Consider the following 15,217-nt stretch of genomic DNA (forward strand, 5'->3'; position numbering starts at 1 on the left):
GCCATGAAAATGACATCAGCTAGCCGGATTATATTTAGGAATCAATCAATGCGTCCTGAATTTTAATTTTTCTGTTCAAATTTTCAGGACATGAATGTCATGAATTATCATGGAGTCAAAAATTTTAATTTAGAATTTCAGGACAAAAATAAGTACTGGCTAATCTCTAAATAGCGTCCCGAAAACGACTGTCTGTGCACTTGCCCCATGAATAGAGAGGTCAATATAGCCCAATTTAAATGTTTCTCCAATAACCACGTAAAAATTGCATGGGGAACCCTATTTGGTCGCCTCCATTTAACCTATACCTATTTTTTTAAAAGTTTTAACTTGTACCCACTTTTTAAACAACTTCAGCCCCCTTTCTCCTCCTCCTTCTCCCAGTGATCTCCATATCTCCTCGGAATTAACATTGATGTAACAATATAATGGCTCGATTTATCATGTGTTTCATTGGTTTGGTTTTTTTACTAGTCTGTTATGCACACAGTTATGAAGCAAGAAAAATACTCTTGAACAACATGGAAAAGAAGAAGACTCCTAATCATCCTTCTCAAGAAAAAGAAAAGCAAAAAAGATTTCATGCTTTAAGTTATTACGTTGTATTGTATAAAATGCCTTTTGAGCTTATGGGTGAATTAAGTGCTGATGTTTTCCTACTTCATTCTTGTACAGTTAAGAATCTTGTTCTTCTTCTCTAATTTTCATATGGAAAGTCAGTTAAAACATCAACTCCAAGAAGGCTGAAGTTCGCCAGATACAAACAAAAACTTCAGCTCTTCGCCAGTTACAAACAAAAACTTCAGCTCTAGAGCTAAAGTTTGACAACTACAAAACAAAAACTTCATCTCTGGAGCTGAAGTCCGCCAATTACAAAACAAAAACTTCAGCTCTAGAGTTGAAGCTCACCAGTTACAAAAACAAAAACTTCAGCTTCGCCAGTTACAAAACAAAGCTAGTTACAAAAACAAAAACTTCAACAATTACAAACAAAAATTTCAGCAAATAAAGAACAAAACTTCAGTTAATATGCTTAAGTTCAGCAATTACAAACAAAAACTTCAGCACATTTGGTTCAGCACACTTGCTACTTCAGTCCCGTCTACTAGAATGCTGAAGTTTTGCGTGATTGTCTTTGCTACTTCAGCACCATATGCTGAAGTTACGCGAAAAAGTGGGTACGCTTACAATTTTTTTGCAAAGCATGCACAAGTTAAAACGTGACCCAAAAAGCGGATATAGATGCAAATGCCCCTTTTTACTGGGAAATATGTCATAAATGAATAAACAAATAGTATAAACTGTTGAAAGTTGCCTAAAACTTGTGTATCACCTATTTATACATGTCTTCAGGTTCGAAGCATATCAGCCTGATAGCCTCTCATTTAATTCTTCTTTAAGTATTTATTAGCATTCAGACCAAACATGTCAGATCCACAAACCATAATAATTCATCACTGTCCACTCAGACAAAAGTTTTACCTTCATGTTGGCAGAAGTAAATGAAAACACAGATCTTTGACGAACGGAACAAGGGTATGTTGGACAATCATTGAGAAATATGGTCCAAGATATGAACTTAGAACACTTCCGCAGTATTTCCACTTCCATATATATATATGAATTATGATATAAGTGTTTCCTCTACATTCACAGTGGCATGAAAGAATTTTGACGAGTTAAAGAATTGTGTGTCTCATAAAGATTAGAAAAGTATATAACTATGCTAGGCTATTGCTAACAACCGAGCTGGTACAAATGCTTTCTACAAAATGCCACCAAAATTCTGTTGCTACAAAATCACACCACTCAGAACAGACATCCAGTCCCTTCATCGTCCCATTTGGGCAATAATTTGAGAACCTGGAATGAAAAGTTAAAGTTTCTGTCAAGCGGCCACGGAATGCATGTTTTTTTGCCTATGAAGCTATACAAGGAATTCACACACATTTGGCAGAACTTCTGCAAGTTGTAATTAGCACTGGACCACAGCAATGCATATCATGTAGTTAAAAGAAAAAAAGTATTCTATCTTAACCAGGCAAACACAGACAGGAACTAAAAACTCATTGCTCATTGCTAGTGGAACTTGCCCATAAGGTGGTCATCTGCTTTATCACATCCAGAACCAGGTGAAATATAGTATATGTGTAATCAAATAATTGACTTTGATCATGCAAGTGAAAAACTGCAGAACACAATAATTCTATCTTTCCAGATGGCACACCACACTTCCCAGAATATAAGTACCACAATTTCTGGTTATGCACGCACGACACAAGACTGTCCAAATTCTAGAAAAAAGACATGGTTTCTCCAATTTTTCTTGTGTTCAAGAAGGTAGAACAACGAGATTTAGACGTACCGAATCTACATAGACACCAGTCAAGTAGATGAAATGATATGTGTATTTAACACAATAGAAATGGAAAACTAGATGCGACTTGAAGCATCCCAATCAAGAAGACACATAGATAAGAACTTTTTATCAGACATGACTTGCATGAAATTACACTTGATGCAGAAAATTCAATTCTCACCGTAGGAACGGATTACATACAGCTGGAACCAACTCTCTTCACTGAACCTAGTGACGTGGTGTAAGCACTGCAAAAAGAAGAAAAGCAAAAGAATGAGAGAAAAGTGATAAATTTAAAGTAGTTCAAAACAAAAGGCACAAATAGGGACAATCTGAGAACAGGTTGAAGAAGTGAACTGTCTAATTTATGCCAAGAAACAAATGAATGCCAAATGCTAAAGCTGAAAATTATTAGCCAGTGCTGGAATTTTTACTTATAGCAGCATTTCAACCTAAATAACGGAAATGAACTACTACTGCTTGCAGCACCTTAAAAGCTTGAAAGACATTCTTAAACTTCCTGACATGAAGAAGAGAAGACTCCAAAATATTTTAGTATTTTTTTAGTATTGGCAATATGCTTTCTCGAAGGAAGGGCTATTGTTTAAATTGCTTCAACCAGTCAAGATTAACGAAAACATGCTTTATTGGGGAGTGAGGGGTGATTGTTTAAGTTGCTTCAAGCAGTTAAGATTAACGAAAGCAAGGAGGCATAAAAGAAAAAAGAGAAGAATTTGGAAGGTATGGGAGCCGAATGCAGCAGCTACTAGAAATTCAATTAATCACCAGCAATAAAATTAGGATTTTTACACCGGCCCAACCAATTGCTTTTAGGCTGACGGTTTTCCTTCAGTATTCGTACCCCACTCTTCGTCAGCCTCGTTTCCATTGACGAGTACTGCACCATCAGTAGAGTCAGCATCAACCACAACAGCCTCTTCTTGGCTCTCTTGTTGAATGTCATCTTGCTCATGTTCGTGCACCTCATCACCATTCTGTTCCACAACCTGGAGAGTTTAAACAAGGCAGAAAATCATTTTACACTTAGCATTTACCAACAACGATTAGCCGTATAAGGTGCTTGTATGAAGCTATCAACTACCCTCGAGTGTAGGAATATCTTTAGATGTTTGAAATACAAAGTAGTATGACACACTAGTTAATTCTCAGCTTCCTATAAAAAAAAATGCGGTAAATGCAAACTGTGCGTTTTTACTTCTTTTATCAAAAAGATCACATATAGTAAATGAATCCTCGTAAGAGACAAATAGAAACATGTCCATCTTATACCTCATGCTCCATATCTCCATTTTCAAGGGGTTCTTCATCCATTCTCATGTTGCTGAAAGCTTCTACAAGGTTGGTAGCTGGTCTATCAGCAAAATTTCCATAATCTGCTGCTGGTGGGTACACACCCCTACAAAGAAATTAGAAAAAGAACCTTGTTGGTGCAAAATTTTCAAAATGAAATTGTGTGCAATTTAACAATTTCATTTTCAGTTAGGCTCATAACTGGGAACCAGTCCACTCTAGTGTTAAAAATGCCCATCCATGCTTTTTATTTAGAACACAACCATGTTGAGTTCATACTCTAAACAATAAGAGGAAAGGAGCACAAATAGAAAAAGAGATGTAAAATGTGTTCAAAAAGAGGCGCAAGCACTCATAAACATTAGCAGGTCTGACCAAAGCATTAATATTTTCAAAGAGCCACCAGCATGCGAGCTACAAAAGATCCACGCAAAGGGGGAAGAGCTATCTATTTACACCTTTCCTCGGCGACTCTAGCTTCAACAGCATGTGCAATTTGCCAGTGCTCAAACAGGTTGGGATATTCTTCAGGATCAGCCAAAGCTTCTGCTGCTTTCTGGTTAACCTACAAGCGGAAATCATGCAGAAAGCTATGTTCAAAATATGACAAGGACTCCAGCTATATGGTCAAAGATAAGTCAGCAGACTGCTATCCTGAAGAAGCCCAAATATGCTATTGCATAAATGACTAAGAGCACATCTTAAAGTTAAAAAGGATGTATGTATCTGACACAGGGTGTTCTCATGCCACCATTGGCCTCTCAGGAAAGTCATCAAAAATATTTCTCGTGGCTATTTCACAGAAATTACATATAAATGCAAGCAGAACATGGAAAATAAAACACAACATTATTATCCAACAATATTTATTTTGATGTCTATAACAGACATAAAGAGCATCATCGAAGATCAAAGAGCTCCAAAGTTTCTTTGCACCATAAACTTAATTGTCAAAAAGAATGATCCCCCCAACACAAAACTGTAGCAATTTCCTTATTTTAAAAAGAAAAAGAAGAGAGATTTAAACTGAGGTAACGTCAGAAAACAAAGAGAAGCTCTGAGCTAGAGAATTGGCAGCTCTGGCAGATTTTTAATTATTAAACAATACATGTAAATATAAATGCACCCTCGAAACAGAATATCACTGACCTTATTGAGGTCCTTCTTCCAAATAGCAACTATTTCAGACACCTTACTTGGAAGATAAGATCTTGCCATAAATGCAGCCTCAGGTATCCGATTGCTACAAAGAAATTGCAATACAGAATATCATTCCAGTGTTGACAACAAACTGATGTGGCTACTTCGTATACTTAATTATATCAACTTCCCGCCATTTAAGCTTGTTCATGAGTGATTCTTGGTTCATATTACTTGCTAATCACTTAATTATCTCTTTGATGTATAGGAGTGCAATGAAAGGGAAACAAAGTGAAAATCCCTTCGAAAGAAGAAAAAGAGGGAGAGGAAGAAAAAGAAGAAAAGAAAAGAAAAACTCACAAGACCCACGACCGCAGGCAATATGCACCATGATTGTGGTCCAAGGAGATTAAGAAAGCAGGGAGAAACAACATTGAAATCTCGATGGGGTCGAGAAGATTTTGGGCAGACTGTGACCCTGGTCTAACTCTACACAGTTTTGGATGAAATTTTGAAAGCTCGATAGCTCGACTGCAGTTACTACCCAGCAACCGCAGTCCTTTGAGATTTTGTGGCAAATCTCTTCCAGGGCAGCATGGTCTTTTGTGTTTTTGGATCCAAACCTATAAATAGTCGTCTTCTGGGTTTCTAACCTATGACTGGCTGGAGAACACATTTCGGAGAGCTTTCTTAAAAGCAACACCAAGTTTTGGTAAAACCACGCCGCAAGTTTAGAGTTTTTCCAAATTTATTCTCTACGACCATTTCGATGGCTTGTATTCGTCCTATCTTTGACTTTGCGTTGATGCTTTTCATGGGCTGTAACTAAATCACTATCCAAGGTTATGATGACCCTTACGATACTAAATACAAATTGATTCTTGGTCATTCTAAGGTGGATTTTAGTTATCTTGGTTTGTACCGCTCCTACTAGTCTGGCCAACAAATAGAATCCCATATTAGTATGAATTGGTCGGAATGTAATTCGACAATAAGGCAGACTGAATAGTCTGGGATTAGCTAATTAATTGATTTAATTAAGTTAACTTGTGACTGAGAATCAGGATATCCTTTCACCCCACATAGCTAATTCAATAAGCTTGAGACCAATATATCAAAATTAGTCTACTAGCATAGGGTGATAGGGATATAGCTTGATTGCTTAAATTAGGGTAGACTTGCATATGACTAGAACATTTACGTGAGTAAGTAATGTCTCCAAGCTAATAATTGAAACCAACGCAATCAAGTAGGAAAGCTTTACCCGTTAATTTTAACCAAAGTGTCAGTTCCAGTTGCAAAATTTAATTGTTTAAATTAGAAATATTTAGTTTAATCAATAACCACCTTAAGTGGTTGTTTGAATCAGCAATAATTGTAATAAACCTAGGACTTAATCATAAATGATCTAGCTCCACATGGGATGATACTCGAACTCTTGGTACACTTTACTTGCCAACAGCTGCATATTTTCAATAGGGTACCTTGGGGGCTATGTTGCTCGGACTCTCCGAAAATATCGATGGGTGTGTGTCGGATCCTCCAAAAATAGTGTATTTTTGGAGGATCCGACACGGGTGCGGCAGCTGTTTTGGAGAGTCCGCGCAACATAGCTTGGGGGTGATCACTAACCTATATAAAAGGATCTTAAATGAAAATTAAATACCTGTCAACCAACAGCTGAACGCACTGATCCACTTTACCCAAGAGGAACAGGCAAAGAAATGCAACATTGTTTTTCCCATGCTCTTTGGCAAAAGATGCTAGTTTAGTTATTCCTTCAGCATCTCCTAATGAGGAATAAAGCAGCAGTAAACCACTCAAGTCATTTGCATGCTTCAAACATTCCTCTGCCATCTCCAGCTGCAAGATATAAAAATTGTAATGTAGGCAAAGAATCCGTGTAAAGAGAACAGAAGACAAGTAAGAACTAAAAAGAACACATGCATTTTACAGAAGAATGACTAGGAGGCAGCACAAATCAAACCACAAACACCCTTTACGACTCAACTAGAAAGAGAAATATTGGCAAAACTTTCACAGATGTACTTTAACTGAAGATTTTTCCCAGCAGAAAAATGGGTATAGGTCAGGAGTTTTCAGCAAAAGAAACTTTCGGAAAACTGACTTGGAAGTTCCTATAAAAATTAAGGAGCTTAAACACCGGCCATTTGTAAAACCTCGTACATTTACTTGTTTTTGGAAATTCAAGTGGTTTTATTCTCCTTTCTCAGAATTTGTTTTCCCAAAAAAAAAGGGGGGGGGGGGGGCTGGGGGGCTCAAGTGGCTGTAAGTATCAGTTACCATTCCAGCAGACATTGCTAGATCACCCAACTGCTTCCATTTGGATTCACTCTGTGCTATTACAGCAATTTCCTGCAAAAAGAAGGGGCACGAGCCCATACTTAAACAACATATGGTTCTTTTCACATAAGTAAGTACAAAGGAAGAGAGAAGAGGCCAAACCACACGCTTTCACGAGTTAGCAGCCCTTACCTTCGCTATCTCTAATTTACCCAACTGTATGGCAAGTTCAAATCTGTAGTCAGGGTCAGTTGCAACTTCCAATGCTTCCTCCATCATTCCCCGTGATTCCAAGAAACGAGCAACACTATAGGGACCATTTGATCACAACTTAGGAACCTTGATGAATCCCATCATATAAGACAAAGAAGTAAATCCCCCACCCCCAAGTTGTGTAGCAAACAGACTGCCGCTACTGCATATTAATGCATACGCCAGTGCTCTCAGATCATGGGCTTAATAAGAGCTCTGAATGGCATTCAATCACATAGCTTAGCAACCAGAATACAACCCTAGCAGTGTGTCACAACCCAAGGATAATTAAAAATTATATCAATACTACAACTACGCCTCTATCAGAAACTAGATGCACTCGGCTATATGAATCCTCAATATCCATCGCGCACCATTTGGTTTCCAGTACTCAATAATTTGTCTATTAAGGAAATAATTTACATCATAAACTACACAAAAATGAAGTTTGTATTTTTGAACCCAGAGTTCATCACATTCTGCAACAATGTTGAAAGATGAGAGGAAAAATTGAAATCAAGCGCTATTTATTCGTCATGTTCCCAGAAAAGCAAGCTTATTTCAAGAAGAGAAAAGATGTACCTATTATGATGCTCCTTAGGAATTGATGGCAAGACCTCATTTGCTCTGTCCCAGTCACCACGCATCACAAGTGTCTTGTACTCGATCAAGCTGAGCAGTAAAGTATATCCCACAACACTGTAACGGAAAGCAATCAGGCTCATGTGTCAAAGAATCATAACTGAAATAAGTTCCAGAACCATGTAGAAAAGCTGCCACAAGCATACTCACTTGAACTCTTTGTCAACCAGGAAAACCCTACTTTGATTAGCAAGATATCCCAGCAAGTACATAGGTCGGTCTAAGTGAAACATTGTGGTAACCTACAGATTATAGAAAAACTGTTACTCTATCTGTATGAGAAGAGACATTCGGAAAACAAATAGGTAAGCAAAACTACGTGAATGAACTTTCATACCTCACCGCCTACACAGTAGTTCAGCCTCGAAGAAGAATTATTGTAAATGAAACAATCTCCAACCCAAATTCCAGTTCTGACCCGTTCATTTATCTCATAAAGAAGTTCAAAAGCTTCTTCAACACCTTGGTCATCTACAGATCTTCCACTATCTAAATGTGCAGAAACAACATCGCGCTGCAGGTTTAATATCAAAGGTACAATTAGAAAAATAGTTCACAAAGAAAAGAAAATAAAATAATTCAAAAATTGCTGAAAGAGAGCTCTCACATTGTATTTAAGTATGTAAAATGAAGAATCACTTGCAATAGCCACCAGATCACCACTGTCAGCCCAATAGAGGTTCTGAAGTAGTTGAAGCAGAAAATGCAAATGACATTGTAACAACCGTTAAAAGAGTAAAAGGATCACCCTAGTACATGCAGAAGTCAAGCTTATATATCTTACTTTGACATTAACATCAATTCGTCGTATCAACCTGCACTCAGTCCAATCGTAGAAACAAATGAAATCATTTGAGCACATTGCCAATAAAGTACCCCCATAGATGTGCTCAGCAGAGAAAGTGGGCCGGATGCTCTTCTTCTCCTGGAGACATCAACATAACCACTTTTAGGCCAGATGGTGAACAAAAGAAACTATAACCCAAGTCCTAATGCACCCTTCAGCTTCAGGACAAAGAGAAGCTAAATGCATTTTACAGAGCTACAGCTTATCGCATGCACATGAACTTAAATTTACTTGTCAGGCCCTCAAAGAAGTAAGGGGTTCACTAAAAACAAGGTTTGGAATAGAAGAAGAGGAGGAGACTGAGGGAGAGAGGGGTTAGCATCTAATTGGAGTACATTATTTAAAGTAATGTATCATTAGATCAGTAATACGCAATGTGATGCACAACATCAAAAAAAATTGGGCAAAACGTGAGGCGTTAGGAGGACAATCATGAACCTGGAAATTTTTGCTGAAAATCTTAATCCTTGAAGTACTTTCTCTCACAGCATATTCTCCATCAGAAGACCAAACAAATTCCAGGGCTTGGCCAAATGACCTATTTCTCCAGGCAAGAGCAGTATATATGATGTACTCTCCGTCTCCACAAGCAACGACAAACCTTCCGTTTGGATTATGCTTTAAGCTCTGTGAACAAGGGGAAATAGAATGAGATCAACAGTAAGTGACCACTGGTGAACATATCCTCAAAACTTAAGAGGGCAGATAGAAATTGCAACTAGTACATTTTAGCATACCCCTTTAAACCATGAGAAGATGATTACAAAACTAATGAAACAACACATCTTTAAGGACATAAGGAAAGCAAAAAAACAGGTACAGACACCATATCTTTCTGGATAAGCATCACTAATACAAAATGGCATTCCATCTTGAAAATCTAGACACTGAATAAACCAAGATCAGCAATCAGACTAAGAGTATATAAATTGCTCTTTTAACGGAAAGATTAAGAGTCTTAATAGGACGAGCATTACAGTATATGAGACCCAAACAGGATGACATCACATGAATAACCATTGAACTATTGAACGAGATCCAATTCGCTGTTGCAAAACAGGTTATACAAGATTGCACTAAAATGCTTGGTTTCAGCAGCGAATCTGACTCACTTGTGGGTATAGGTCACAAGTTCCCAATTCCTTGACAGCCAAAGGCAATCGTTCTCCCTCAGTAACCTGAAGTAAAGTAAACAGTCCATAAAACAAATTCAGTAGCAATTGAGTCAGGTGACCATAAAACAATATTCAGCAGTAATTTGGGTCAGGCGAACAAACATAGAGGCAATTCCATGTCATACCTCGTAATCTGCCCCCACACTCTTGATGTTAACAGTTTGAATCTCATTGTGCTTAGCCCAAATGACTTTTCCACTATTATCCATGCTAACAACAGGTACCTCTCGACCAAGTTTTACCATAATGGTTCCCTCATCATAGCCAATTACAACCCTGTACATTGAGCATATGAATCATAACTGCAGTTATCTGAATGAATGCAAATAGAGAGCACTAAGCAGAAGATGAAAATCCTGATCTACTTCTTAGCTCATATATTTTCCTAAATTTCACATATTTTATATTTGTTAATCTCACAAGTCCCTAACATTGACCTTCTTTAAAAAACAAAACAAAATGCTAGGTAGAAAGAATATAAATAATTGAAAAGCAAAATAAATGTGGAGACTAAACCGGTAGACATCAAAACAGAACAAAATTATAGCTATAAATCAATTATAGAAACTCACCTTCTTGAACCTTTCATATAACCAATAGCCCAAACTCTTTCAAGGCCATAATTCAACGTGTTCTCAAGTCTGCATGAAATACAAATGAAAAGAAAAAGCCAAGAAATAAGGCCCAAGATTTACAAGAGAATACAATGAGTCAGAACCAGAGGAGTGTTTACATATGTAAAGGATATATTCATCAGTTTATCTTAGGTAAAACTACAGAAATGGATTAGTTTTTAACAGAAATAATTCAACACTCTGTCGAGTCTGCCAGAAAATGAAGGTGAACAAAAAGATCAAGAACTAAAACCCTAAGACCTAAAAAAGAATACAAGGAATCAGAACTAGAACCAGAAGGGTGCACACAAAGAGTGAGTGATAACCATTTTCGAAAATGAAAAGTCACCAAAAGACGAGATGCACTGCTTTTTAAGCGGTAAAAAGTTTTTCCAACAGATAAGTTCATCTTTTTTAAAAAATCCAGAAACTCATCAGTTTTCAAGGGCTAATTGATTAGTTTGATCTCAGAAGGAAAAATGAAAAGCAAAATGAACCACTACAATAGCACTATAGCGCCTCAACCATGTTAGATGTTCTCTAATACAATATGGACTAAGGGAGTAGTGCGTACCCTTGAATCCCTTTTTTTTAAAAAAACAAGAGGCAACATTTCAACAGTAGGAACACATTGCGCCACTATAAAAACTGTATCTCTCGAAAAAAACGATGGCACAGCTTGATGGGGAAAAAAAAGGTAAAGCATGTGCTGTTTACCCATCAATAACTTTACATAGGTCATCACTGTAAATCAATCAAAGAATTCACATTGACTGATTTATGCAACTAACAAAAGAAACCCCTTACAAATTATGCTAACATATGTGTTTATCCGCGTAATTGGTGTCTATTAAATTAAGGAAACAATGTATTGGAAAGTAAGAAGTGTGTCAAAAGACTCAAAACATGAACCATCTTATCTAATGGTAAATAAAAACTAGACGTAAGCTACAATGACCAAATAATTCTGAGTATTACCTGTAAGTAGTTGCATGCCATATACGAACAGTACCATCTTCTGACCCCGTGATTATAATAGGAAGATCTGGATGAAAACATACAGCAGAGACGTTGTGTGTGTGACCTTCAAGAGTCTGGACGCAACTTTTCGTCTGATAGTCCCAGACCTGTTCCATGATCCAGAGCATATAATTCAGTTTTTATATGGGTACTATCAACAACAGAACATAGAAATAGGTTATCGAAGCAAACCTTAGCAGTATGATCATCGGAACCAGTAATTAGATATGGTTTATCACCACCAGTGAAATAGTCAACACAATTAACCCCTTTCAAATGGGCATCCAGCGTGAAGTTAGGATCAGGAGAGCCAAGGTTCCAAATCTAGAAGCCAAGAATTTCAAGCCCAAATGTCAGATAGGTGAATAACATATATGATTTATTTAAATTTATCCCAAGAGGAAGGGGATGAGAGGAAGAAGAAACAAGGTTACCTTTATAGTCCGATCAAGAGATGCACTAGCAAAAGTATTGGTGTCTTTAGGATTAAATGTGACTTGCATCACATAATGGGAATGACCCTCAAAAATTTGAGTGCATAACCATCCCTTCTCCCAGTCCCAAAGCTTTATAAGCATGTCGTCAGATGATGACAGCACATATGGTAGAGTAGGGTGAACAGCCACACACCTAATATAATCTGTGTGCGCCTCAAATACTTTGACCTTATCCATGGTATTATAATTGAATACACGAATAAACATGTCGTCGGCACCAGCAACAATCCACTGCTTGCGTGCTATAAATTTCGCTGATCTAACTGTAAAGAATAATTGAGGTGTTAAAAAGAAATGAAAAACTTTGTTACAGTAAAAGGTTGCTTATGCACACCCTAACCAACCAAAAGTACCATTTTGATTCTATTAACGGACCTGGTAATTCAGTGACTTCGAAAGATTGTGCCATTGTCTGCAGCAAATAACGAATCACCAATCAGCATTTTATCAATAATGCTATTACAATGTAACTTTTGCTCTATTAGGACTTAGGGTAATGCTAATACAATTGCTTTTTCATATTAAACTAAGAAGTAGATTTGCACATAGTGAAGAAGAGTTGTGTCTCATATGCAGTGTTATCAAAGGCGCGCTTAAAGTGCGCTTAAAGTGCGCTTAAGCCCTGAAGCGAGGCTCAAAACATGTTGAGTGCTTCGCTTAGCTTAGCAGGTGCTTCAGTGTTGTCATCAAGGCTCTAAGACATACTTTTCCTTGCCAAGTAATCCTGAAGAGGGACACTAAGCAATTGATATTTCACTTTATCATAAATTTTCTTCAATTCTTTGTCCATATATTTGGTATTCATGCTTATAGATATTAGTCTTGGACTACACATACATATTTGTTATTTTTCTCTATTTGCGCCTTTTTTCATTAAAGCTCACACTTTATTTGTGCTTTGCGCTTAAAGCTCCAACAGACGTTAGAGCATTTTTGCACTTTTCGCCTTTAATAACGCTACTCATATGATTAAATGGTATGCTAATATGTAGAGATACTACTGATATTGACTTGAAGCTACTGTAATATAAGGATATCAGTGGTGGAAAATAACTTTTACGGGCAGTTCTGGCTACCAAATTTACATGTATAATTAACAGCTCCTAAAATGTGGCTATGGTAGATATTATCCCGAAGGACAAGCGCAAATAAGAGGAAATGGTAAGCCATAAGAAAACCAAAAGACACAGCTACATACAGGGCAAATCAAATGATGAGCTCAATAGTAATCTTGGCTTTTCCAAATTACCAACAAATTTGGGAGCTACAACTATCAACTTGTCTTTCGGTACAAATTGTTGGATATTTGCATATTGCCATCTTCACATGATCAGAACTGAAGCTACCAGCAAAAATTGATCTGCTTCCCAAGCATCATCAATCACTCCTTGACGAATCAACACCAACAAGATCATAATAATCAAGTGTTCTAGCTCAAGGACTAATTCATCTTTGCATGTCCTGAAACCAGGAAAAGAGTGCTTCTAACCCCCCCCCCCCTTTTCTAAAATATTAATCTTGACATATGAAAATCAGCTACGACCATAAAAACTGCTCACTCTCATCCATTTCATCTAATGCACTTTCTAGTTTGGGGTTAACTTTTATGACTATTGGCCCAAGACCATAAAAGTTGCTCCCTCTCATCCATTTCATGTATAGAACCTTCTAATTAGGCGAACTTTACAAGTAATGATATCATACATTTTTCACAAGATTCAAGAATTCAAATTTAATAGGAAGCAACACAAGTTTGGGTAATTTCTTATACCTGAGTCTGGTAGTTCCAAATGCAAAGAGTCCCCGAATATAAACTTGCCAGTATCCTGCGAGCAGACATAGCATGAATGAGCCAAGAGAACTAGACTTATAGTGAAAAGGTAAACTAAACGGCATGGCACCCCGAATCAAAACAAATTGCTTTAAGTAATGACATCAACGTCCTACTAACCCCCCCACCCACCCAAAACCCCCAAAATCTCCTCCCCAAGAACAACATAAACTTTGTAATTTACTTTTTCCTAAGAATATGTCAATCCACAATACAACATTAGAAACTACTTAGCAAGCATAGGCGTCAAAACTGAAAAAATAAAAAATAAATAAATTAGCATGTTTGGTAAACAAAAGTTCAATTACCATGGCTCCGTAGGATGTAGATCCACGGCCTTTACCCTTTCTGATCTTTGAGCAAGTTTCCTCTGATCAAATTACCACAGTCAGCACAGTATGTATCGGTAATACAAAAATGTAAGCAAAAAATATAAACAACCGGGAAATTTTTGAATTTGAATAAAGTATAGTACCTTAATCTCCAACCTTAGAGGCTGTGCCATTGCGAATTCGAGATTGGAAAAAGAAAAAAATGAAATTAAGTAAGTAAACAAACAAAGTACCAGATCTCAAACAATTCGTAAACCTGACATTCAAATTATAGTCGAGGAATTAGCTAAGTCACGTGACTAATGGGACACAAATGTAGTTCCCGATACATTGATCCGTTGCCGCCATTAAATCGAATCAGATTTGGATCAGATCTAAGTTGTAACGTAATGCGAAAGAATTAAGGAAATACTGATATTAATGGACTTACCATTTTAACAGATGAATGCGGAACTCAGCCGAAAAGAGAATTGTGTATGAATTACCCTAACGATCCAGTGGCTACTCAGCTAAGTGGAAAGTGCCAGAAAGCAGACGAAAGGAGATCGAAAGAGAGAGAAAATGAGGAGAGGTTTTGCTAATGTCACAGCTCAACCTCTGTAATAAGAGAAGAAGAAGAAAATGGGACGAAGGTAGGGGAAATCATATGTAGAAGATGATGCTTTGAATTGAAGTTACAATAGAATGACAAATTTTTACATGGATTTTTTTCACTTTTTCATTTTTCTTTTCCCCTTTATTTTCTCCTTTTCCTCGGAGCATATGCATTTTTGGAAAATCCGAAAATATCTATTTTTAAAAAAATTAAAACTTATATCTATTCGAGAAAAATAAGTTATAAAATACTTTCAGAGTACAATAATTCACATACTGCATACTCCTTTAATAGTATA

At 37.0% G+C, this 15,217-nt stretch overlaps 1 protein-coding gene across 4 annotated transcripts; it reads right to left on the minus strand.

Annotated features, from left to right (window-relative positions):
- Positions 1-1,574: 1,574 nt before the first annotated feature.
- On the minus strand, positions 1,575-15,009 carry LOC104240870 (coatomer subunit beta'-1). Of its 4 annotated transcripts, none has more exons than XR_714561.2 (26): positions 14,755-15,009; positions 14,468-14,488; positions 14,301-14,362; positions 13,933-13,987; positions 12,537-12,573; positions 12,099-12,424; positions 11,857-11,988; positions 11,623-11,771; positions 10,603-10,671; positions 10,156-10,306; positions 9,968-10,033; positions 9,294-9,482; positions 8,793-8,933; positions 8,616-8,690; positions 8,346-8,522; positions 8,159-8,250; positions 7,949-8,065; positions 7,307-7,421; positions 7,115-7,186; positions 6,477-6,673; positions 4,820-4,913; positions 4,129-4,235; positions 3,650-3,776; positions 3,181-3,366; positions 2,541-2,607; positions 1,575-1,863 (listed from the first exon to the last, which is right to left on the minus strand). XR_714561.2 is itself a non-coding variant. In XM_009795768.2 (26 exons), the coding sequence occupies exons 1-25, from the start codon at positions 14,755-14,757 to the stop codon at positions 2,588-2,590; spliced, it is 2,739 nt and encodes a 912-aa protein (XP_009794070.1). In that variant the 5' UTR covers positions 14,758-15,009; the 3' UTR covers positions 1,575-1,863; positions 2,541-2,587. The 4 variants fall into 4 exon arrangements, 1 of the variants encoding a protein (XP_009794070.1); XR_714558.2 differs by having other exon boundaries at positions 3,170-3,366; XR_714557.2 differs by having other exon boundaries at positions 3,146-3,366.
- Positions 15,010-15,217: the final 208 nt, after the last annotated feature.

The sequence above is a fragment of the Nicotiana sylvestris genome, chromosome 6 (genome assembly GCF_000393655.2).
Source record: "Nicotiana sylvestris chromosome 6, ASM39365v2, whole genome shotgun sequence".
NCBI lineage: Eukaryota > Viridiplantae > Streptophyta > Magnoliopsida > Solanales > Solanaceae > Nicotiana > Nicotiana sylvestris.